At 42.9% G+C, this 26913-nt stretch overlaps 1 protein-coding gene across 5 annotated transcripts in view; it reads left to right on the top strand.

The window, feature by feature from the left end:
• The window catches only part of ADAM12 (ADAM metallopeptidase domain 12), a 190042-nt gene that overhangs the window by 102456 nt on the left and 60673 nt on the right, over window positions 1-26913 (top strand). For all 5 annotated transcript variants that reach the window (XM_081192860.1, XM_081192862.1, XM_081192861.1 and 2 more), the window contains 6 exons: window positions 5347-5423; window positions 12519-12702; window positions 18045-18110; window positions 20699-20770; window positions 22080-22249; window positions 23037-23121. In XM_081192860.1, coding sequence (XP_081048986.1) covers window positions 5347-5423; window positions 12519-12702; window positions 18045-18110; window positions 20699-20770; window positions 22080-22249; window positions 23037-23121 — 654 coding nt within the window. The remainder of the gene's footprint in view (window positions 1-5346; window positions 5424-12518; window positions 12703-18044; window positions 18111-20698; window positions 20771-22079; window positions 22250-23036; window positions 23122-26913) is intronic.

The raw sequence follows: 26913 nt of genomic DNA, 5'->3' as shown, positions 1-26913 counted from the left end.
AGGCTCAAAACATCTGGAGGGCCAAGTTTAAGGAAGCCTGCCTCAGTGCATGCAGAAGGGATAACTCTTCCCTCCCCCCACTGTTTTCCTGAATAAAATTAATCCCCCAAACTGCTCTTTATCCAGTAGAGCAAAACATACAAGTACTGAACATGTTAGTTAAAATATTTGGATGGCATATGTGGAGTGGATGATGTGTACATTATTCCCTTGTGCACACCATGCTAATTCCTCCACTGTGCTGTTTGGACCAGTGGGAATTAGCATGGCACTATCACCACCCAACTTAAGGTCTTGGATCACTGAATTAAGGAAAAAATATATCATTGCTGTTCATTATCTAGATCCCCAAATATACAAAAATAAATAAATAATAAAAATACATGTGGGGGTTCGTGAGTCAGACACTACTATTGAGATATCAACAAAGATGTCTAATTGATCTATCCCTTACTTCATCATGATCAATGCCAAAAATGAGGAATGGCTTATTTTGGCAAGAACAATTTACATGGCTTGATTCCTTGATTTAGCATCTCTGACAGTAGAAATTATGCATGTATGTTTTAATATTAGCTCTCAGTTTTTCGACAGTCATAGATGTGCTCTAGCTTGGTGCAAAACTAATGACAGCATAAATATAGGTTTTACTGGGGAATGTTTAATACCACCCTGTTTCCCTTCAGATCATCGTGTCTTCTCCCTGGATTCTAGTGTTCACTGTACCTCCTGTCTTCTCTTGTCAGAGAGAAGATGGACACTTAAAGGGGGCTGAGTTTAAGCCTCTGGTTTATAATTTTAAAAACATAACATTGTTTGTGTGTATGTATGTGTATATATATATATATATGATAGATAAGTCTCCTCTCATGTGGAATCCATCACCAGCTAAGATAAGGCATGCTCATACAATCTGCTCTTTCACATGCATGCTAAATGAATTTTTTAATTACTGTGCTCTGATTATTTTCTAGTGTTGTGCTGTTATTTTAACAGTTTTACTCTGGTGTGTATTTTAGATTTATTATTTGTTTTCTCTACATTGCCTTAATATTTTATAAGTTGGGCAGTTTATAAAAACCTTTAACATAAATTATATATCCACAAGGTGATATCCAACTTTAGTAAAGGTAAAGGGACCCCTGACCATTAGGTCCGGTCGTGACCGACTCTGGGGTTGCGGCGCTCATCTCGCTCTATAGGCCAAGGGAGCCGGTGTTTGTCCGCAGACAGCTTACGGGTCATGTGGCCAGCATGACTAAGCCACTTCTGGCGAACCAGAGCAGCGCACAGAAACGCCATTTACCTTCCCACCGGAGAGGTACCTATTTATCTACTTGCACTTTGATGTGCTTTCAAACTGCTAGGTTAGCAAGAGCAGGGACCGAGCAATGGGAGCTCACCCCGTCACGGGGATTCGAACCACTGACCTTCTGATCGGCAAGTCCTAGGCTCTGTGGTTTAACCCACAGCGCCACCCGCGTCCCTTACTATCCAACTTTAGTCATACTCTAAATATCCCCATTTAAATAAACAGGCTTATATATTTTGATTTCAATGGGTCTGCTCTGGCTGAATATGACTTCATAGAATCATAGAGTTGGAATAGACCACAAGGGCCATCGAGTCCAATCCCCTGCCAAGGAGGAAACACCATCAGAGCACTCCTGACATATGGTTGTCAAGCCTCTGCTTAAAGACCTCCAAAGAAGGAGACTCCACCACACTCCTTGGCAGCAAATTCCACTGTCAAACAGCTCTTACTGTCAGGAAGTTCTTCCTAATGTTTAGGTGGAATCTTCTTTCTTGTAGCTTGAATCCATTGCTCCGTGTCCGCTTCTCTGGAGCAGCAGAAAACAACCTTTCTCCCTCCTCTATATGACATCCTTTTATATATTTGAACATGGCTATCATATCACCCCTTAACCTCCTCTTCTCCAGGCTAAACATGCCCAGCTCCCTTAGCCGTTCCTCATAAGACATCGTTTCCAGGCCTTTGACCATTTTGGTTGCCCTCCTCTGGACACGTTCCAGTTTGTCAGTGTCCTTCTTGAACTGTGGTGCCCAGAACTGGACACAGTACTCCAGGTGAGGTCTGACCAGAGCAGAATACAGTGGCACTATTACTTCCCTTGATCTAGATGCTATACTCCTATTGATGCAGCCCAGAATTGCATTGGCTTTTTTAGCTGCCACGTCACACTGTTGGCTCATGTCAAGTTTGTGGTCAACCAAGATTCCTAGATCCTTTTCACATTTACTTCTCTCAAGCCAGGTGTCACCCATCTTGTATTTGTGGCTCTCATTTTTTTTGCCCAAGTGCAATACATTTCTCCCTGCTAAAGTTCATCTTGTTTGTTTTGGCCCAGTTCTCTAATCTGTCAAGGTCGTTTTGAAGTGTGATCCTGTCCTCTGGGGTGTTAGTCACCCCTCCCGTTTGGTGTCATCTGCAAATTTGATCAGGATGCCCTTGAGTCCATCATCCAAGTCGTTGATAAAGATGTTGAATAAGACCGGGCCCAAGACAGAACCCTGTGGCACCCCACTAGTCACTCTTCTCCAGGATGAAGAGGAACCATTGATGAGCACCCTTTGGGTTCGGTCAGTCAGCCAGTTACAAATCCACTGAGTGGTAGCATAGTCAAGACCACATTTAACCAGCTTCTTTGCAAGAATATCATGGGGCACCTTGTCAAATGCCTTGCTGAAATCAAGGTAGGCTACATCCACTGCGTTCCCTTCATCTACCAGGCTTACGTTGGATATCAACCATGCATTTTAAAAGTTTGTTATTTTACATTTTATTAACAATAAATTTGTTACTTGTTCTAGTTCAGGTTTTAAAAGATCTAGACATATCTTGAGATTGCCATTTAATTTGTAACATGAGTTTTTATCCATGCATGTGTGCTGCAAACACATTATAACCTTCTCACTGTGTACGGTTTCATTTCCATCGAAAAGAAAAGAAAAGAAGAAATACTCTGGCGCTAAACTAATATTTTCTTTATGGTGTAATCGAATTTGCCAAAAATTCATGCTCCTGAACTATTAAAACTCAACCCTGATCTTTTCATGTTATTGCTTTCACCAGCAAAATCAAGGTGGTCTTTAGAAGCCTTCTGTCTGAGACTATGTAATTGAAAACCATGCCCTGAAACTGAAAAGGTTAATTAATGCAGCTTAGATGTGAATGAACCAAGTAATAAGAGGCGAAGTAAGATGACTGTCAGGTTGAAATATGAGTGATAACTTTCCCTTGCACTAATAAGATAGCAACCTTTGACAGTGAGGCATTTGGCTTCCATATGGTATTCAAAGGAGCGAGAAATGAAAAAGAAAAAGAAATGCTGGACATAATATAATCATTATTTTGTAGCCAGGTCTATAATTGGAAATATGGTATTACCTTTCATCAACAATAGCAAATGTGCATCTTTACTGAGTATGTATCTTTTGTTGTGGTTGTCCTTTGTAAGCAGCTGGTTTTATTAAAGAAATACAATAACCCAGCCACAAAACATAACAGGGTTGTTGCTGCTGAAAATACAGTTCTCTGTTATTCCTGTTCTTAATAACATACCACTTCCAAGTCAGCATAGTTTAATAAAATGCTTTCAGCCTCCCAATTTCTTTTCACCTGATTTTTTCTTCTTCTGGAGCTATAAAACCAGGAAATTGTTTTATTACATTGCACAGTATGCTTAATTATGTCTTATGGATCTCCCTCATATTACTAACGACAATTTACATCTTATAGTGAAAGCCTAAAGGTGAATGACAGTGTAATTTGCTCTGCTGTTTAATTTTACAAAATGCTTCCCATCATAGTTTTCCAATAACATAATCAAAAGAGCAGGCTTCTCATAAATAAATGTTTTAAATACTTGTTTGATCTTTGTCTTTTATTGAATGAGGCACAGCGTCATTATTGGCATAAGCTCATTTTAATCCAGCATTAAATACAAACAAGTAAAATGATTATTTCAGGTTATTTCCCTAATAGCCTGAATTCAGAGAAGGCTTTTTCCATTAAGAGGAACATAAAGTTTTGTGTGTCAACAATAAGAGCACACATACTGACCTGGTTCACATTTAATTCTAAACCAAACCATGACTGAGCAGGAATGACCAACTAAGCCTTCTAAGGAACCAACTTAGGAAAGCTTTCCCGCCAAACACTGCAGCATGCAAAGACGACCAACTCTTTTAAGGATGCTCTCAGTGAGGAATTGGTGATAGTGGTGTCATTATCTTTCCCCTAATCTACAAACAAATCTCCTTACTCTCCTGGCTGCCCCATGGAAACCCCCCTCTCTGCTTGCACAAAAACTCTTTCCTGCACCAGACCAGGCCCCTGCAACCCGACCCACCTGCCACCCCCCTTCCCACGCAAAACCCGACACTCTATCATGGCAGGCTCATGCACTGCAAACTCCCTCTTTCAATCCCCTCGCCCCACCCTCTGTACGCAAAGACTCTCTCTCTCAAACTCCTCCCAGCCTCGCTCCACCCTCTGCCCATGTCCTGTGATCCTTTTCCCTCACAAACTCCCACTCCGACTCTCATTCTCCTCCTCCCACTGGACCCACCCTCTGCCTGCACAGTTTTGAGGAGGAGGATGAATTGGAATACGGGGGGAGGACACTTTTTTCCAAAAAAGAAAAAGGATGACCCCGTAGGGTGGGACCTCCTTCTGGCAACTCCTGCCGGCAAGCTGATGCCACATGTTTTGGTCTGCTTTCCTTTGGAGCACATCAGTGAGGCCGAGGGGGTGGGGGTCTTGTCGTCTGGGCAGCCCAAGACCTCCATACACACTGCCCAGGCTTGCACCCTGGAAAAGTCACTTCAGTGCTGTTCACACAGCAGAAGTAACACAGGAGGCAGCAGTTATGAGTTGCTGGTCTCAGCAGCAGCAGCAACAGATGCTCTTATTCTTCAGTAGTTTTACCCCTGGAGGCACACTCCAATGTCTCTTGAGACAAATGGATACCAACAACGGGGGCCTTGAGGAAGGGGTGTGTGGTTTGAGGATAAGAGGCCCACTGATAGTCTGAGCCCCCAGAAAGCTAGAGCTGGCCCTAGTTATTGTTAACAGTGTACTGGGCCCAGGAAAGCCTGCTGGCATCCCTGAACCTGGGCTCACGGTTTGTTTCACCTCGAGAAGCCAAGAACAAACCATGACTATAGTTTATAGTTTGTCTAGAGTGAACCAACCTTGTTTTTTCCTTCTGAAGAGCTGCAGCTTGTTTGTTTATGCTTAACTGTAGTTTGGTTTAGCATTACTTATGAAATGAGCTGAGCTATAGATACTGATTGCCCCCTCACTATTCTCTGTTCAATTAGGCTCATTGCTACTACCATGGTCATGTCCAAGATTATGCCGAGTCTGCAGTAACTTTGAGTACATGCTCTGGACTCAGGTAAGTGGGACAACCTTAAATCATGAAAACACCTAACCTTGCCAGATTATTGGCAAGTGGGCAGTCTTGTTCACCTGTCGAAATGGTTCTGGATGGGAGAGCTTTGGAACCAGCTGGAAAAGGTTCCCACCCCTGGTTTGGCAGACAGCAGAATAGGCAGTTTCCCCTACCCTATCCTGTGCTGCTGCAGTTATCTTCTGAAATGGGTAGATCTATTTCACTACTGGTGGTAAAACAATGTAATTGACCTGGTCTTCTGAGTCAGAGGAAGAGTTCATCCTTTCTTGACTCTTTACTACCTACTGAACAGAAGTGAGCTTCACAGTGTCTGACTTCCCTTTCCTCTCCTTTGTGCTGAATCAGCAGGTTTTTTTGTACAGTCTTGTCCATCTTGTCTCTCAGTATGGGATGGAGGAAATACCTTATAGCACTAGTGAACATAGGAAGCAATGTTTTATACTGAGTCAGGCCAATGAGCCATCTCACTCAGTATTGTTTACCCTGCCTGGCTGCGGCTCTCCAGGGTTTTAGACAGAGGTCTATCAAAGCTACCTGGAGATGCCAGAGATTGAACCTGAGACTTAACCACATGCAAAGCAGATACTGCACCAGAAAGCCCACTGACCTTTGGTTGACACCATGAAAGTTGAACATTGTCTACTCAGAATGAATGTAAGCCCCATTGAGTTACTTACTTCTAGGGATTTAATTCCAGGTAAGTGTGCATCGGATTGCAACCTTCCATGTCACCCCAATTCCCTACTGCTGTGAAGGGATGAACTGTGGTTACAGAAAGAACTTATTTGGGGGACAATATAGCACTCAGTGCTGCTGTGTGATGAACATGTGATAGCTTTTAAAAACCTATCATTACTAATAAAATATAAATCTGAAAACTGAAGCCCTCAGTAGGAAATAATCAATAATTCTCTCTGACCTTAAATAAAGCAGAGCTATTTTAAGTTTATATTGTCAAAAAAATTAAGACAAAAACTTCTACATTTTGCACATTATTTAGATATTATAAAGGTTGTGAACATGGGAGGGGGGGGGGGAATCCCCAGAAGAGTGCCACATTTATTTAATTAAGCTTTCTCATAAAGTTAGCAGCTGTGGGAAGTTGTTGGCCACTGCTGGTTGTATCTTTGCAGAGTCTCATTCATGTTGCAGGACGCGCAGTGACTAGGAATGTTTACATGTGGCTGAATAAGTCATCTTCAGTGTCATTCTCAGCTACACCACTACATCCTATCCTCTGTGTACTCCACTGTAAGAGTATATAGCAGGCATCCCCAAACTTGGCCCTCCAGCTGTTTTGGGACTACAATTCCCATCCTTGACCACTGGTCCTGTTAGCTAGGGATGATGGGAGTTGTAGTCCAAAAACAGCTGGATCAACCTGGTGCATGCAGGAATATGCAGCTGTCCCTTATGGGATTAAACCTGCAAACTTGGTGTTATCAGCACCACACTCTAACCAACAAAGATCAGGGCCACATCACTCCAAGGTTTGTTCTGTGGGAGGGTGAGTAATCCTACACTTCATTCTATGGAACTTACTCCCATGTAAGGGTGTGCAGGATTCCAGCCTTAGTATTCATAGGAAAGCAATTATATCAACGTGTGCTAAAAATAAGACATCTGCCTACTTGCTAGCCCACAATGCCAGCAAGTCACATTAGGCACCTATTAATCTGATCTCCTCAAAAAAGGACAAAACAGAGACAATGATTAAGGAAGGAACGCTATGAAAAAATAACTCTGGTAATTAAGGACAATTATAGCACATGTTATAGCTTTCCATTACAGTGGTACCCCGCAAGACGAACGCCTCGCGAGACGAAAAACTCGCAAAACGAAAGGTTTTTTCGTTTTCGAGTTGCCTCGCAAGACGAATTTCCCTATGGGCTTGCTTCGCAAAACGAAGCTTGCCCCGGGGACAGCGGGTCTTCTCTTTTGAAGCAAGGGGCTGCGGGGAGATCGCTATCTCCCCGCAGCCCCTTGCTTCAAAAGAGGTCCGGGGACAGCGGGAAGCGACGCGCTTCTTCCCCGCTTCCCCCGGACGTCTTTTGCAGCAAGGGGCTGCAGGGAGATCGCTATCTCCCCGCAGCCCCTTGCTTCAAAAGAGGTCCGGGGGCAGCGGGAAGCGACGCGCTTCTTCCCCGCTTCCCCCGGACGTCTTTTGCAGCAAGGGGCTGCAGGGAGATCGCTATCTCCCCGCAGCCCCTTGCTGCAAAAGAGGTCCGGGGGCAGCGGGAAGCGACGCGCTTCTTCCCCGCTTCCCCCGGACGTCTTTTGCAGCAAGGGGCTGCAGGGAGATCGCTATCTCCCCGCAGCCCCTTGCTTCAAAAGAGGTCCGGGGGCAGCGGGAAGCGACACGCTTCTTCCCCGCTTCCCCCGGACGTCTTCTGCAGCAAGGGGCTGCAGGGAGATCGCTATCTCCCCGCAGCCCCTTGCTTCAAAAGAGGTCCGGGGGCAGCGGGAAGCGAAGCGCTTCTTCCCCGCTGCCCCCGGACGTCTTTTGCAGCAAGGGGCTGCAGGGAGATTGCTATCTCCCCGCAGCCCCTTGCTTCAAAAGAGGTCCTGGGGCAGCGGGAAGCGAAGCGCTTCTTCCCCGCTTCCCCCGGACGTCTTTTGCAGCAAGGGGCTGCGGCGAGATCGCTATCTCCCCGCAGCCCCTTGCTTCAAAAGAGGTCCTGGGGCAGCGGGAAGCGACGCGCTTCTTCCCCGCTTCCCCCTGGCGTCTTTTGCAGCAAGGGGCTGCAGGGAGATCGCTATCTCCCCGCAGCCCCTTGCTTCAAAAGAGGTCCGGGGGCAGCGGGAAGCGAAGCGCTTCTTCCCCGCTGCCCCCGGACGTCTTTTGCAGCAAGGGGCTGCGGCGAGATCGCTATCTCCCCGCAGCCCCTTGCTTCAAAAGAGGTCCGGGGGCAGCGGGAAGCGACGCGCTTCTTCCCCGCTGCCCCCGGACCTCTTTTGAAGCAAGGGGCTGCGGGGAGATCGCTTCTCCCGGTGCTCCGAAGCCGGGCGGGGGGCAGGGGACACCTCCCGCCGCCGCGGGGACACCTTTTGAAGGCAGGCGGGGGGGAGCAAAGACTTTCGCCCCCCCCCCGCCTTCAGAAGAGGTCCAGGACCTCTTCTGAAGGCTGGCGGGGGGCAAAAGTCTTTGTCCCCCCTGCCTGCCTTCCCAAGGGCTTTTAAATCGCCCCGGACAGCGGAGAAGTCCTCCGCTGTCCGGGGCGATTTTAAAATGCCGCCCGCCAGCATTTTAAGATCGCCCAGACAGCGGAGAAGTCCTCTGCTGTCCCGGGGTTTTTTAAAATGCTGGGGGTGGGAAGAAAAGCCCTTGTCCCCCCCCCCCAGCCTTCAGAAGAGGTCCGGGGACAGACTGTCCCCGGACCTGGTCTGAAGGCGGTTTCCCTAGGAACGCATTAATTGATTTTCAATGCATTCCTATGGGAAACCGTGCATCGCAAGACGAAAAAACCGCAAGACGAAGAGACTTGCGGAACGAATTAATTTCGTCTTGCGAGGCACCACTGTATTTTATTTTATTGATTGAGTGACTAGTGGGGTGCCACAGGGTTCTGTCTTGGGCCCGGTCTTATTCAACATCTTTATTAACGACTTGGATGATGGACTCAAGGGCATCCTGATCAAATTTGCAGATGACACCAAACTGGGAGGGGTGGCTAACACCCCAGAGGACAGGATCACACTTCAAAACGACCTTGACAGATTAGAGAACTGGGCAAAAACAAACAAGATGAATTTTAACGGAGAAATGTAAAGTATTGCACTTGGGCAAAAAAAATGAGAGGCACAAATACAAGATGGGTGACACCTGGCTTGAGAGCAGTACATGTGAAAAGGATCTAGGAGTCTTGGTTGACCACAAACTTGACATGAGTCAACAGTGTGACACGGCAGCTAAAAAAGCCAATGCAATTCTGGGCTGCATCAATAGGAGTATAGCATCTAGATCAGTGTTTCCCAACCACTGTTCCGCGGCACACTAGTGTGCCGCGAGATGTTGCCTGGAGGGAGGCGGGCGAGTCGGGTGGCGAGAGGCGGGGCGGCGGCGGCGAGGAGAGGCCGCCCAGCGCGGGGCTCTCGCCGTCTGCCTGCCTGGCTGCCTGCGAGCTCGGCGGGCAGGGCCTCCGTCCGCAGCGCCCGCCTCGCGGCTGTCATTCCCTGCCCCTGCCAAAGCTCACCCAGCCAAGCCGCGCTCTCCTTCCTGCCTCGCTTTGCTGCCTCCTCCCCCCCCCACCCCCAAAGCTTGGAGGTTCCCCGGCAAGGGGGAGGGAAAAAAATTGAAACTTACACTTTCGTGCGTCCCTCCCGGCGTGACGCTGCGCGCTGACGTCACGGGGCTGTAATGGTGGTGTGCCTCGAGATTTTTTTCATCAAACAAGTGTGCCTTTGCCCAAAAAAGGTTGGGAAACACTGATCTAGATCAAGGGAAGTAATAGTGCCACTGTATTCTGCTCTGGTCAGACCTCACCTGGAGTACTGTGTCCAGTTCTGGGCACCACAGTTCAAGAAGGACACTGACAAACTGGAACGTGTCCAGAGGAGGGCAACCAAAATGGTCAAAGGCCTTATGAGGAACGGCTTAGGGAGCTGGGCATGTTTAGCCTGGAGAAGAGGAGGTTAAGGGGTGATATGATAGCCATGTTCAAATATATAAAAGGATGTCACATAGAGGAGGGAGAAAGGTTGTTTTCTGCTGCTCCAGAGAAGCAGACACGGAGCAATGGATTCAAGCTACAAGAAAGAAGATTCCACCTAAACATTAGGAAGAACTTCCTGACAGTAAGAGCTGTTTGACAGTGGAATTTGCTGCCAAGGAGTGTGGTGGAGTCTCCTTCTTTGGAGGTCTTTAAGCAGAGGCTTGACAGCCATATGTCAGGAGTGCTCTGATGGTGTTTCCTGCTTGGCAGGGGGTTGGACTCGATGGCCCTTGTGGTCTCTTCCAACTCTATGATTCTATGATTCTATGATTCTAATTTTTGATTGGAATGCTGTGTTGATTGGCATGTGATAAGTAAAACCTGATCATTATATTACCCCATAAAAGATTCTAGATCATCTTGTAGGCTTGGCATAATTTTTAAGACTGTTCCCTCCCAGCTTCCCTGGAGCAGGGTCTTACAGGAAAAGTTCTCTTTGCCTAGGGAGGTAGCTAATACTGTGTATTAAGTACCAGTAGCTCATAGCTATTTGGATACAGGAATTAAAGAATCTCTTATACAGCTCAAAGCTTTTGGCAGTAATTACATAAGCCGGAGTGCAGCCACTTTTCAAAAGCAGTAGGAATTATTGCTGTTTATTCCTAAAGATGCTTTCTGAAAGGATCTAGTTAAGCCTTGTAACACCCTGTTGAGAGAGCTAAGTGTTATCCCTATCTTGCAGAAGGAGAATCAGTTGTGGTGTAGAGAGGTTATTTGTATTGCACTATGAAAACCTGGGAGGTAGGTGCTTAGAAGAAATGGAGATATCTTCGTCTCCAGCTCAGTACCAGTTTTGCAACAAAGACTGAGCTAGTTTTCATGTTATCCCTCATGGAGGTGATCCACATTCATTGTCAGGAATTAAATTGCGTGTTGGCCCCTGCAATGGGTTTGATACCCATTGGTGGAAGAGCGGTCTTGAGCTGAAGAGGAGCAAGTAACAGACTTCTAGCTTCCACACCATCACCTATACTTTGAGCTCTCTCTTGGATGCCTCCTTGATTTCATTCTTCATTGAACATTGTGAGAATGTAGACTGGACGTTCCCAATGCAGGGAGGGCATGTGGTGACACAGTCCTGTTTTGGTTCACATATCCAACTTGCAAGTCATTACATACAACGGGGAAGGAACAGGAGCACCAAGCAAGCAGGTAGGCACTCAAAGATCTCAGAGCCAGCTCTCAAAGCCTGCTCTACCTGGGTTCTCTGTCTCCCCTCCAACCTGTGTGAAAGAAGGCGAGTGAGTCAAGTAGGCAAAGAAGAGAAGACTTCAGAGTCTATTCCATCAGGATTGTTCCCACTCAACTTCCCACCCACAAAACCAGCTGCAGTTGGGAAGAATCCTGAAGACTCATTCATTTTTTTGGTGTCATTTAAATGTGATTTTATTAATGTCTTTTTTATTTTCCTTGTAAGCTGTCTTGGAAGAATTTCTGCTCTTAAATGTGGGATGACAATGATGTTACAAAGCTGCTTAAAATGGTGTGTGCTTTTGGCACAGTGATCATTGATCGAGCATTGAGCTGAACACATAGTGGAGTAATTATAAGACTCTTAACAATATGTGCTGAATTCTTCATGCACCCACTCTCACCATTCTCAACAAACCAATTTGGTCTTATTAACTGATCCCCCCCCCCAAAAAAAAGTTCTTTTAAATTGATCCTGTTTCCTTGTTTAATTTTGTTTTCATTGGTATTTGCTGATAGCCATACCCTTTGGCATGTTGAATGCCCATACTAGAGTTTAAAGACTGTTGTTTCTGTTTGTTAATTTTTCTTTGGAGTTTTCCAAAACAAGTACACAGCAAAGGCTTGAGCAATGGTCACTTGATATCGATTTGATATTTGTATTCCACTTTTCCAACAAGCGTTGAACTGAAAGCAGCTCACAATAATCACCATAGTGATAATATCTATATCTATTTTTTATTTATATAATATATCTATAGATACTATAGTTGCAAACACTATAATATCAAATACAGTAACATATAAGTAAAGCAAACAAGAATAAATTCATTAAAGTCATAATAATTCAAAATATCAGAAAGAGTTGCTGAGCACCAGCCCTGTGCCAGATGACGTCGTCTCTCTGGGAAGAGAATGTTCATGCATTGCTATAAAATGCAAATGCTGTTTGGCACTGGGCTGCAGGGTTTAAGCAGAGAGAAACAATATATTCATTGTAGCGAACTGTATGCCAAGATTACAGTATGCAGAATTTATAGTTGTGCCCCATTGGGGTTTGATCTAAACATATGCTATTCTTTCATACTTATTGAAATTCTGTCACTTTGTTGCAAACCAAGCATACAACATAGCACTATAAAGGAATGCATCATTTATTTGTTTTATACTACAGGGGACTTATTTTGTTTGAGAATAATGCCTATATTTTGGAGCCACTGGAAGGTGCTACAAATGAACATATAATCTACCAAGCAAGGGACTTAAAACTAGCTCTGGGTTCTTGTGGTCATCATCCTAACATCTCAGGCATCACTCCGGAGGATACCACACAATTTATCCAGAAATTTGCTAGCAGGGTAGGTGGAAATTGTACTTTTCTCCTTCATGCTTTTAAAGAATCAGATCTAGGCAAATCTGACATTATGTCTCCATATCTTGGGATAAAGTCTGTTTTGAAGCATATTGCAGCAATACATGGCAAAAGTAGAGAATATTGGGGAAAGCTGATTTACTTTGTACATTGTGCTATTGCCGGGAAAAGGTTCGCATCCACTGTTTATTTTTCCATTTTGTGAATCTTCCTCATTAACTATTCAAGCCACTTGAATTTCTAAGCAGCATCTTTTGTCAGCTAAAGGTTAAATATGTCTGCATAATGTTTAATGACTAAATGCTTTGTGGCAAGGATGGGGGTCCTGTAACCCTCTGGATATGGTTGGGCTTCCAACTCCTGTCAACCCCGGTCAGCATGGCCAATGGTCAGGAATGATGGGAGCTGCAGTTCAGCAGCATCTGTAGGGCCATAAGCTGCCTATCTCTGCTTTACAGAAATAGGTTGCTGTCTGTAGTTTGTCCCTATAATTCTTTCTGATAGCTAGCAGATCAACAAGTGCTGCTGGTGGCCTGATTTCTGTTACTATTCTAATAACAAACTCCAAAAGGTATCTGAAGAAGTGTGCATGCACACGAAAGCTTATACCAAGAACTAACTTAGTTGGTCTTTAAGGTGCTACTGGAAGGAATTTTTTTATTCCAAATTTAGGAAAAGAGTTTCCCAATAACTAAAGACTATTATGGAAGATTCTGCTGTTGAAAAATTATAAATGCCCCAGTCAGTTACACTGTTAAAGTATAGGGTCTCAAACATTTTCCCCATTGGTATATCACTTGAATAAAAATGCATATCAAGATAATGGGAGCTACATACTGTGTAATGAAATGGGGGAAGAGGTTTTGGCAGATACAGCAAATAAGACCACAGATTTATATATGCATTAAGCAAGCATTAAAGAGAGGGGCCAGGGAATAATGTGGTAGCAGATCTGTCTAAAGTACTTATTGCATGAGAAGTATTGTAGTGCATAAGGCACATTGGCTATGTAACCCACTTATCATTTTTATTAAGTTCAAATTAGGTACACCAGCCTAGCCCAACACCAAGGGGTATTATTTATATGATGGAACAAATGCATTTGCATTGTATTAGCCTTAAAAGGTACATTTCCAAATATTATTGCTCCTTACTGCATGCTTCTAAAATCCGTTTTACCATTGTATGTGCTGCAGCTATACAATGGATGTGTAGACTGTTTCAGTTCATTAACACTAGAACAGCTCATCTATAAATGTACATAGAGTTCCATATCAGAATAACCAGTCTTGCAAAATAATTTATAAAAGTGAGGGAGCCATGAGTAACGTACTGTATAAACATATGTGATCTTCAAGGCTGTGACAGATTCTATGCCAACATAGTACACATATGGGTTGGATTCAAACTTCTATCAGCAGAAGAGGAGAAGCACTTTTTTGCCTGCAGACCTCAGTACCACATCCCAGACTGTTCTGGATCTTTAGGAGACAGAGGTAGTGCAGTTTTATGCATTGGGAGTGGAAAAATCAGCTGAAGTTCCCTCAGTTAGTGGGATCCCTCTGCTGAACAGTAGCCTTCCATAGGCAGAAAAAACCTTTCCCATTTGGTGAAGGTGAAGTCTGAAGTCAGCCTTATATACTTAAGGTTCCATTCATATAGATTCTGTACTGAATATGTTCCCAAGAGGAAAAGTTTCCCCCCACATACAAATACTGTATGGAGTAATTAAAGGTAAAGGTACCCCTGCCGGTACGGGCCAGTCTTGACAGACTCTAGGGTTGTGCGCTCATGTCACTCTAGAGGCCGGGAGCCAGCGCTGTCCGAAGACACTTCCGGGTCACGTGGCCAGCGTGACGAAGCTGCTCTGGTGAGCCAGCGCAGCACACGGAAATGCCGTTTACCTTCCCGCTAGTAAGCGGTCCCTAATTATCTACTTGCACCCGGGGGTGCTTTCAAACTGCTAGGTTGGCAGGCGCTGGGACCGAGCAACGGGAGCGCACCCCGCTGCGTGGATTCGAACCGCCGACCATGCGATCAGCAAGTCCTAGTCGCTGAGGTTTTACCCACAGCGCCACCCGCGTCCCATGGAGTAATTAGGTCACCTTAATAAAAAAGAAATAGCTACTGTTTAAAATGGGGGATTTTATTTTTAATATATTTCTCCAAATATCTTTCGATAAGTACCGGTATGTTTCAAAAGTGTTTCAATTTAACTTTAAGATAAATGATAAAAGGGATTTAAATGGTTTTTTTAAAAAAAACAAATAAATCTCTGGCTTTGTACATATACTGTATAAGTTACAGGGAAGCAAGTTTACAGACAAGCATGTGTTCTGGTCTAGATATCTAAGATGCACTCAGATACCTCTATGGAGCTCACAACACATTCCTATTCACATTAATAAGGATATTTGATCTGCACACACGTCTTTTGTTTCCAGTTATTAAGCTCCTTTGTATGAAAAGCACTTTCTCCAAGCAGACTTCACTGTAACAGAGCAGTTCACTCCAGAATAAATCCTAACACGAGACAAAGCAAATCAAAGGCAATTTTCAGCAAGGCTGTAGATAAACTCCATAGCTTGTTTAAAGACTTTAAAAAGTGGTGGTTTTTTTCTTCCTAAAATGATAATCCCTATCTGGTGGAAATAGAACTTCAGGAAGTATGTAGTGGCCATTTTAAATCTTACTACATGAAGAGATGATTGTTTACAGATTTCAGCCACTTTTAAAACTCAGCATTAGGTTCCTTTCCTCACAGCTTTCCTCAGAAATCTCAGGATGTGGTAGCGTGCAAAGACATGTGGTTGGAACTGCCAACAATTACATCTCCATGTGCTTTCAGCCACCACGGAATAAGCTTCTCTGAAGCTACTTTAGGGTTCTTGCTTATCTGTTTTGACACTAGATTAAATAAAAAGAATCCTGCAGAGATTGTGAAATAATGTGTGGTGAAACAAGGACTCTAAACTGTTTTTCCCCCCCTTTGCATTTACATAGTTTGTAAATATGTTATTTTGCTTAATTATTTTGTGTTTGTGTTGTTGTTGTTGTTTTAAAAAATTGCGGTCTTGGATGAATGAGGAGTTGATTGCACTATGAAAGCTGTGCTGTGCAAGCAGAGAGAAGTGATAATTAGGTGTATTTTAGAAACAAATGGTCTGTCTAAGAAACGCATCCTCCAGACAAGTCATGGAGCAGATTAATAATGTTAATCAGACATAAGAAGTTCAGGAGCTTACATCATATCTCCAGGAGCTCTTTTGTCCCATTTGTTTTTATTTTGAGGTAGTTCAAATTCTTTGGAGCACGAAGATGCTGCTCATTTGGTTGTTTGTACTGTTTGTGAAGATGAATCTTTTTTTTTTAAAGATATTTATTAAAAGTTTAATAGTTACAGAAAAAAGAAAGAAACAATAAAAAGTTCACAATACATCAAAAATAGAGGAAAAAACAAAACAACAACACAATAAAACAACAAGAAAAGCAAAAACATTTAAAAATAAACACATCCAATATCTCTATATCTCTACCTTTCATTTACTTGTATCATCAACGTCCTCACACCTCCCTTTTTTGCTGCTCAAACCTACTGGTATGTGGCCCTCTCCTTCCAACTGCCCTATATAGCCCTTCAGAGACAAAAAGGTTACTGCCTACTAGTACATTTAATATGGTCGTACCTTGGATCTTGAACGCCTTGCGACTCGAACGTGAGTGTTCCGGTTTGCGAACATTCCTTGGAAGCCGAACATCTTCCGTGGCTTCCAATTGAGTGCAGGTAGCTCCTGCAGCCAATCAGAAGCTGCGCTTTGCTTGTTGAACATTTTCAGAAGTCGAACGGACTTCCAGAACGGATTCCATTTGACCACCAAGGTACAACTGTACTTTGATTGATTATTGTATCGGTATATTAAAAATATCTTAAGTGCTATGCAGAAAACAGAAGCAACAACAGACAAGTTAAACCAAATATTACAACAAAAAACCAGTTACATGTAAAAATGCTACATTAATACAAAGTTACTTATGTATTATATATACTTCCCCGCTGTTCTAAGGTTGATCTACCCTTCATTTTTTAATCTCAGTGTATTTTTTCACGTTCAAGTACCCTGTTCTGGGGTACAATGAAGAACGTGTAATGTGTGTCTGCATTTCTTGAGGGATGTGCAGGAGGTTAGATTGAATCTACTGATACATGGATTGCACCATCTCAGCAAATATTTCAGACACCCAATATTTTACAGTAGCAGCAACAAAATGACATACACACACACACACACACCGATCTAAATTATATTACTGAAATGAAGTAATATTGGGGTAACCAAGAGTGGCTTTTTGTGTGGAAGAACCAGTAACTCCATTCAGTTCTTAGGCTTCAATTTCGGTTGTTTAATATCTTTGCCCCAGGCTTAGGTCAGTGGACCTCAGGGTTCTAGTAAAAAGTAAAGTAGATCTAATAATCCTAAATCTGCCTACCCCTGACTTAAGGTGTTCATCGCTTCTGACCCCTTAGTTTCTTGCCTTGAAATTATATTTCAATTTTAGTATCTGAAGATGTGTATGAACATAGCATGAAAATAAGCAAATTGGTGGTCCTTACTAGATGATCCATGGCGTAAACTTCATTATGTTTGCAATTTACATGTGAATACAAACAACAGGAGAGGCAAAGTGTATCCATGTGTTTAAAATGTGTTATGACTGAAGTGACTATCATGCCAGTCCACTGTACACTGTATGCTAATATTGAAGAATGTTGCACTTTTATCTCATTGCCTGGGAATATTGAAATATGGTGGGCTGAGGACATTGTCCAACAGCCTTGTTGAAGCTAAGAAGCTCTGGGACTGGTCTGGTCAGTATGTGGATGGAAGTCCACCCAAGAACCTCATCTGTACTAAAACTTGGTCGCTTATGACATTATTGCTAACTATGGTTTAGCCATAGTTCCATGATGGAAGAGAGGTGCGATACGAATTTCATTTTACACACACACACAAATGAAGTAGTAATATTTAAATTGTTTTATAACATACCACTGTTATAGGAAATAGATATCTAGAGACCTAGGTGTCCTTGGATTACTAATAGCATTCATCTGATCTCTTTGCTCTGTGTTTTAACTTGTATTTTAGTTTAATTATGTTTTTAACTGGCTGCTTTTTATCTGCCCTAATCTGATTTTATTATGATAATTTTTTTGTGGATTATGATACTGTTTACTTGCTTTCTGTTGTTGTTGTTCTCTGCCTTTAGCATTTTTTTTAATAGGGAAAGGGAATATATAAAAATAAACAAATATCTTTTTTTCGGTAGCACAAGAGGGAAGCCCTGAAATCTACCAAGTATGTGGAACTCATTATTGTGGCTGATAATCGAGAGGTACACAACTTCTAAAGTTAAAAATGTGAAGAAATATATTTGTAAGGGGGTTGTATAAAACTAGTCGAATGATATGCCTTGAAAATTCATTTTCTTTGAGAGAAGGAATCAGATAAATACTTCACTGTCCTCATGTTGTTGCTTCATTGATATCTATGATATAAAAAACTGAAAAAATGAAAACGCTTCTTTAAATTAGTGTGGTGGACTAACCTGTTCCATGGTAAAGAAATATTAATGGTAAATGCTGTGTTCCACTCTCTACCTACATGTATTAAAAGTGTTGGGGTGGTTTTTTTTATTGTGCTGTGATTTCTACCAGAAAAGGGGGAGGCATAGCTAAGTGTAAGAATGCAGGCATTGCATTTCTAAGGTCCCAGGTTCAGTTCTTGACATCTCCTCCATGGCCTGAAACCATGGAGAATCTGCTACAATGACAGTAGGCAGCATTAGGCTAGATAGAGCTTGGTATGGTCATTTGCCGGCTGTCAGCATTACCGTATTTTTTGCTCCATAAGATGCACTTTTTCCTTCCTAAAAAGTAAGGGGAATTGTATGTGTGCCTTATGGAGCGAATGTGTGATCCCTGGAGCTGAATTGCCCAGGGGCAAAAAGCAGATCATGCTTTTTTTTTTTTACAAAAAAGAGGGAAGTGGGTGTTGAAACAAAGCCACTGATGGCAAGCGATCGGGGAGAGAGATAAGGGACGCTAGCAATAAAGGAGGCTGCCTGGGAGGGGGGAGGTAAAGGCAGTGAACTTGCAAGGATTGGAGACAGGAAGACTAAAGCATTGAGGAAAGAAATTAGAAGAAAAGGAGGAGCAAAAAGACACTAAGGCAAACAAGAGGGAAGGGACTGTTGAAAGGAAGCAGCTGATCAGTAAGTGATTGGAGAGGGAGATAAGGGAGGCTAGAAATAAAGGAGGCTATCTGGGAGGGGGGAGGTAAAAACCCATGGATCCTCCGGATTTTTGCATTGGGACACCCCAAATTCAACATCAGATCACATAGCATGTCCATGGCTACAGCATGCACCAAAAAAATCACGCACCCACTGTTTCATGGGGCCGCAATGGCGCAAAAACATGGTTACAAAGCACGGATTCACATGGATTCTCAAGATTTTTGCATTTGGCTACGCCAAACTCACCGTCAAATCACATGTCTGTGGCCACAGGTGCGTCAGGTGCGTCTTATGGAGCGAAAAATACGGTGAATTGCTAGTCACGACTGACAGCCTAGAAACCATATTTGTGAACTTGTGTATATACATTATATTGCATTAAGTGAACAGTAGTGCACCAGTGAGCTACCCAAGTGAAACAAGGTGCAACCCAATCCAAGGGTTGCAAAGTTTGATGTGTAGCATACACAGATGAACAAATCTGTCTATCTTAGTTTCACATTCTCTCCTTTTTCAATTTTAAGTACAGCATGAAAAAGTATGTATTTTTGTTCGCATTTCTCCAAACATCTGCATTTTCAACCAAATTTTCCCCAACATAATGCATTTTTTTATGTTCTTTTCACAAATGTGTACATATCTGTGCACAATTTTCCAAAATAAATCCTTTTTATCTACGTTTTTGGGTTAGAGAACTGCATCACAAAATTCAGAGAAGTGAATTTCAAAGGATAGCTATACTTCCACATATTTGTGTGGGAAGTGCTAATTAATTAGATTCACATTAAAATATATACGGGCCTCCTAAATATAATATATCGTATAATGCTGTCTCTGTTACTAAAAAGTACGTAAAGAATTCAGTTTCTGCCAAGTCTCCACAATGATTTGCAAGGCATGCTAAGGTGTTACAAATAGTTAAGCCTCTTTGCAGGTATCTCAAAGCAAGAAGGGGGGGGGGGGAGAAATCCCTATCCCTAAATTTGCTAATTCATACTAATGAAATGTGCATGGATTCAGGAAATATAATTCTTGAATGCTTGGAGCTACATTGCATTATTTAATTTTCACCCAACAGAACTAAGGCTATGATTGGCTTGCATTAATAATACCAATTCTGTGGTGTAGGTTCTTTAGATACAGTTTGCCGGTTACTGAATTCAGCAAGGCTGCATAAATTGCTGAGCATTTGCAAAAGAGCTTCAAAACAAATACACAAGACAGATGGTTGAAAGTATCTCAACTTTCTGAAGTGCAACCAAAAATGAAAAACCTCGTATTTAAATGTTTTCCAATTTGCATTTTCTTTCATTCAGAATGACAGACGTTGCCTCTTCAACACCTCTGCTTAAACAGCAGAATTGCTTTCTTCCTATGGCAGAGAGACAGCTAAAATGAGAGCCTTTTTCTTTGCACAATAAGATGGATCCCAGTGAATCAGCTGTGTGGGATCAGGATGAGAAGCCCTTTTTTGTTGTTTGAAAAACCACACCCCTTCACACAATGTTTGCTTGTTTTAAGGCATATGTGGGTTCTACTGGCGACAATAGGAGCTTACTATGGGCCCATATTGTATGTAAAACCCATATGTCAGTTAATGTCTTCTTCAAGAATGCAAATAATGTCTGCAGAATAATGAGTATAATACTCATGAGTTGATGGTTCTTTGTTACTATTTTTTGTAGTTTCAGAGACAGGGCAAAGACGTGGAGAAGGTGAAGCTGAGGCTGATAGAAATTGCCAACTATGTTGATAAGGTAACGTTTGTGTTATGTATTAAGATTAGTGGTAGTTCTCACTCAGGGCCACCAGTATGTAAATGAAGGATTGAAAGCTGTCGCTCCTGATTGGTTAGCTAGTTGTGAGTTGTTACTGTTTCAAGTTAATTAGTATTATATAAAGCGGCCAGCTAGGTTGCAGTCAGTTTGATTCCAGGAGCAGTTCTAACTGCTGAAATAAAGAGCTGTGAATCCAACAGAGCTGTGTCCTTCGTCCATCTTTTCCACTATTCAACAGTTTTTTAAAAGGACAACAGTGCTTTCTGTTGCTGTGAAGTAGTCTACTTTCTAACAATAGCAAACCTGCTCTTACTGAAGTCATTCCCCATTGAGAAAATGTGTGTGGAAAGGGGAAACACAGGTGACTCCCCACTTATGCATGAGTCACGTTCCAGGCCCCCCCCCACATAAGTGAAATTGTATAAAGTGGGGAGCATCTCTAAACATCCTTTAGACACCCTCTCTGCTGCTCTCTCTTCAGTCCATACTAAGAATACTATATTCAAAAATATCCACAACTAAAATTGAAGTTCTGTGGCTGGCAGGAGGCTGGAACATGCGTGGGAAAGTTCTGCTGTGCCACCCTGCACACCAACTGTAAGGCAAGGAGGCGGAGCAGCGTATACAAAGCCCCAGTGCACCTCTGGTCTCTTTCGGAATGATGTCCTCCTTGAGCTCTGGGGAGAGTCTCCTTGTGATCCATGAGGACTCTCCCGCCATTTCCGGAGTTGAATTGAATTATTTACTCACTTCCTGGCACCACGTGTGTACGCAGTCATGTGCAAATGGAACACGCAAAAGTGGGGAGGCACCTGTATAATGACCATTAATTAATTAAATACACTTCAATAGAGAAGAAGCTTACAACTACAAGTCACCTGTCAGATCTCAAATGTCTGCTAGGCTAAGGAATCTCACTGTTGAGAGAGAGTTCCATCCTTATTTCAGGGATTCAGGGCATATTTTTGTTGAAGTACAACTCACATAGACCTGCAGCGCAGTCGCTGACCCACTTATAATCCAGTTGTCATCTATGAAGTTAGATATGTTCATTGCATTTTATATATCTACGTATAAACGTTTCACCCATGCCTGACCATCCTGGGGTGTTAGAAGCAGGGCAGGTGCAACCGGAGAGCATGACCTAACTTCCTTCTTCACTGCATGTAAAATGTTGTCCATTCCAGGCCTCCATCATGTAAGCTGTTTATACAGCCATATTCTACTTTCTAATTTGAAATAAAATTACAAATAAAAATCCGGCATGTTAATTTGGCTGTTTCATCAGTTCTATAGGCCACTAAATATACGAATAGCCTTGGTTGGAGTGGAAGTCTGGAACGACATGGATAAGTGCGCAATAACCCAAGACCCCTTCACCAGCCTTCATGAGTTTTTGGACTGGCGAAAGTTGAAACTTCTACCTCGTAAACCCCATGACAATGCACAGCTAGTGAGGTACGTCCACGGATGCAAGAACTGCACACTGAGTTTCTTACTCAAAAAAAAAAAAAGTGCTACAAAATTCTAGAAATTCCAGACAGTTCCCACACTCCAGATTGCTCCCAAACTTCCTCACCAGTTGATGGGCCACAGTGGCTCCTTGGTATGGGCTCCTGAAGAGTTGAGGGTGATAAAATGATTGTGTGGCCTACTAGAGAACAAATTAACAGAAGGGTCATAATTAATGTGACCAAGCACAGGTGACAATCCTTCTGCAGACTTTCTCTGTGGTGCTGATAGTATCAAAGAATCTCACTTCCTTACCGCACAGTGTCAAGCAGGGGCCTTTTTCTGGAGGCTGTGGAGTTCAAAACTTAGAGCCCTTGAAGGCTTGCTGTTTATTTCGTGAATAATATGTCTTGTATTCATGCTGACCTTTGACAGAGTCAGAGATGGGTGCAGCTAGGACATCATCTAGTCATGTCACTACGGATATTTTTCACCTTGTGCAGTCTTGAGAAACAGCTTGGAGGCCTTCCACTTCTGTCCTGGATTCTTGCCCTTCTGGACTATTGAAATTGGCCAGGGCTGGGCAGGAGACAATTGACTCAGGGGTGGCTACAGTAATTCCTTTCTGAGAGAATATTTACTGCACTAAAGGAGATAGCAGCAAAGCCCTTATTATTGGTTTTGGATTATATTTAGTAAAATAAAAAGGTTACCATTGAATGTGGGCTAAGCCTGCCTTCTAAAGTTGAATGTGTTTTATTTAAAAAAACACACCTTTCTTTTCTTCTATCAGTGGAGCTTATTTCCAAGGTACTACCATTGGTATGGCACCAATAATGAGCATGTGTACTGCAGAGCAGTCTGGAGGTATTGTTATGGTAAGTACCAAGTCCATTTCTATTGTTGTTATTTATTGTTGATATTCTTGTTTCAAGAAATTATGAGAATTTATTAAAGAGAAGCCACTACTTAGCCTTGTAATGAAATATCATCATTTAATGTTTTCTTGGTTGTCTCCTTTCAGAGTAGTGATCCGAAACCAAAACAGCCTCACAGAATAAAAAATATAAATTTGTAATTTATCTTTTTATTTCTATGCTTTGTACGAAAACTCTCCCAAAATTATTTATGAGGCATGCTGCATTTTTGCTATGGGCCAGAGAGAAATAATTATAAGCACTCTTACCTAATTGCTTATTTTTCAATTTACCAGTAATAGCTTTTATTATAAGTCAGATGACAAAAGACAACAGGTGGTAGTAACTATAACAAAAGCTTATGTGTTATTAGCATAGCTCTTTAGAATATGTTAATGTTTTTGTTGCCTTTCCAGCACAGTGTGTGTGTGTTCATTTTAGCTTCTATTAGAACTTGTCACTTTTAATAAGTAAGGTGCATGCATTTCAAGTTGCCTAAAGTTAAAGGTCAGCGGGTGGCGCTGTGGTCTAAACCACTGAGCCTCTTGGGCTTGCCGATCAGAAGATTGGTGGTTCAAATCCCCACAACTGGGTGAGCTCCCGTTGCTTGGTCCCAGCTCCTGCCAACCTAGCAGTTCGAAAGCACACCCAAAAAGTGCAAGTACCGTAGATTCTGGCGTATTAGGCGACTGGGCGTATAAGACGACCCCCCAAATTGGCAGCTGCCAATTTGGGGGGGGGGTCGTCTTATATGCTTTGGCAGCTTCGCTGGGCAGTGGGCGGCGAGCTCCGTGCCGGGAGGAAGCCGCCCAGTGAAGCCGTCTTAGCATTGCTGGGCAGCTTCCTCCCGGTGCCGAGCGGAGTCCGCTGCCCACTGCAGCCATACCCGGCGTATAAGACGACCCCCAACTTTTTAACCTCTTTTCCAGGGTTAAAAAGTCGTCTTATATGCCGGAATCTACAGTAGATAAATAGGTACGGCTCCGCCGGGAAGGTAAACTGCGTTTCCATACGCTGCTCTGGTTTCAGTGTTCTGTTGCACCAGAAGCGGCTTAGTCATGCTGGCCACATGACCCGGAAAAACTGTCTGCGGACAAACGCCGGCTCCCTTGGCCTGTAAAGCGAGATGAGCGACACAACCCCAGAGTCATCTGCGACTGGACTTAACTGTCAGGGGTCCTTTACCTTCATCGTGATTAAGTTTTAGAGTGAGATGTAGCAGTGGTTCTAAAGTGGCCAAGGCTATAGGATACTTATCTGGGCACAAGGCATGCTTATATTTATCTCTCCAGCTAATTCACACTGGAAACCTATTGTGCGAATGTGCTATGGGCTATTGAGGGCTGTGCATGCATTATCTGTCTCAAATGAGGCAGCTGAAAAATAGAAAAGGGAGAAGTTTAAGTGCACTAAGAAGATATGGACACTGAAAGGGGGGCGGTGAGCAGTGGCATAAGTCTGAGTAACAGGGATGGAGGGATATCGGAGGGGTGCTGTTTTTTTAAGAAAACAAACCTGTTTCAACAAGGAGAAATAGCAGAGATGGATACAACACCTTAGCTAACCCATGTTTTCATATTGTAAACTGTCCTGTGACCCTTGGCTGAAGGGCAATATAGTAAGGTAGGTAAATAAGTAAATAAGTAAATAAATAAACAACAACAGAACCTTCCCGAACTCCCTTCTCACTGTTTTAAACTGCCACTTCCCCTGCCCCAATGCTACCCTCTGTTTGTTCAAATGTTTGACAACTAGAAAGAGCTTGGGGGGGGGGGGAAGAATAAATTAGAAACACATCAGTCTCAGATTTCTTCTAGTATCACATATTTTTCTCATCCTCAGGGTAAATGCTTTCAGTTGTTTAATTCAAAATGTGTTCAAGCAATCTCTTTTGCTGTGACATTGCATTTCCTGTGTTGAAGAAATTGCTCTAGATAACTAGTAAAATTATATTCAAAATGAACCAAATAGTTCTCCCTCTTTACATGGTAATAATGCTGACATGTTAAAGCCCTATCGTTTGCTGCCCTGGTCCATCTGTGGGAGTATGCTTCCTTTTATTTATTGTATAACTGTATTGAATTAATATGTTTACAATACAGAATAAGTGTCTGAAAGCATGAAACGTGGTTTGGAGATCAGTTTGCCTTTTCCGGATTAAGAGAAAGCTTAACATTTCCTTGTATACAAAAAGAAAATAGTTGTGTACAGATCAAGCATTTCAAATTCTTCTTCCCTCTTTCTCTACCCACCCCCACTGCCAAATTGATCCAAATTACAATACTGGGGGTTTTTCATTGAACTTCTAAAAAACTACGGTACATATGTAGAGTCAGGATTGATGATATCTCTATTTATCAATACATTGGTAATTCAGGGCTCATAGGAGTGGAGGTGACTCACTCTAGACATTAAAACACTATTATTTGCAAAACAGTACTATATAGAATGGGACACGGGTGGCGCTGTGGGTTAAACCACAGAGCCTAGGACTTGCCGATCAGAAGGTCGGCAGTTCGAATCCCCGCGACGGGGTGAGCTCCCGTGGCTCGGTCCCTGCTCCTGCCAACCTAGCAGTTCGAAAGCATGTCAAAGTGCAAGTAGATAAATAGGGAAGGTAAACGGTGTTTCCGTGTGCTGCTCTGGTTCTCCAGAAGCGGCTTAGTCATGCTGGCCACATGACCTGGAAGCGGTACGCCGGCTCCCTCGGCCAATAAAGCGAGATGAGCGCTGCAACCCCAGAGTCAGCCACAACTGGACCTAATGGTCAAGGGTCCATTTACTATATAGAAGGATTTAAAAATGTTTAGCTACCACTTTAGTTTTGCACTGCAGTTGTCTGTAATTGCCAAGATTGCGTTTTAACATTTTTTTAAACAATTGGGGGGGGGGGGAGAAGAACTGGACTCATAACACAATTTTGATAACACAATGCAGAGTTTGTATTTGGTATTGAAAGTGTCATGAAATTGAAACTCTTCTTTCAAAATGTATTTATATGGTATGCCTGAGCTGAAATGAGAAGGGGGATGTCATTCAGTATTCTTCTCCCTGCAAAAGAGAGTTCTCTTCTGGTAATAATTTGGGTCGGTACACAGACAAGGGCAAAAATGTCCATAGTGTGAGACTGGGGGAAAGGAAACAAAGTCCCAAATTGCCAAGGCTGCACCCTGTAATGTTTGGCAGCATTTCTCACCTGGCTTCCCGAAACAGAGACTTGCTGCCATCTACTGAGAGGGAGGGGCAGGGAGCTTAGTGTTGCACAGGTGCAGTAGAAGAGCCAATCCAGTGCTCTTGTGCCAGCACCATGCTGAGCTCCCAGCTGTTTTGCCCCTTCACCTCTCCCTCTCAACTACCAGCAGCAATGCATGACATTGAGAAGGCAGGTGAGAACCATTGGCCTGCGAACTGCTACTGGGTGCACTGCAAGGTGCAATAAAATCATCCACACACTGCAGGAATACAAGAATAATCAGCCAGCTGCCTCTGCAAAACAGGAGCCTGTTCTTATAACGGCAATGGTACTTCACTTGATCTTAGTGATAATGCTACAATAGCCAAATTTTGATTGAATAAATACTGTTATAACACATATAACAGAAGGTTAAGGGGTGATATGATAGCCATGTTCAAATATATAAAAGGATGTCATATAGAGGAGGGAGAAAGGTTGTTTTCTGCTGCTCCAGAGAAGCGGACATGGAGCAATGGATCCAAACTACAAGAAAGAAGATTCCACCTAAACATTAGGAA

This window comes from Podarcis bocagei (assembly GCF_964188305.1).
Source record: "Podarcis bocagei genome assembly, chromosome: 4".
Lineage (NCBI taxonomy): Eukaryota > Metazoa > Chordata > Lepidosauria > Squamata > Lacertidae > Podarcis > Podarcis bocagei.
The sequence above is the reverse complement of the archived record's forward strand: the minus strand, read 5'-3'. Positions and strand labels throughout refer to the sequence as shown.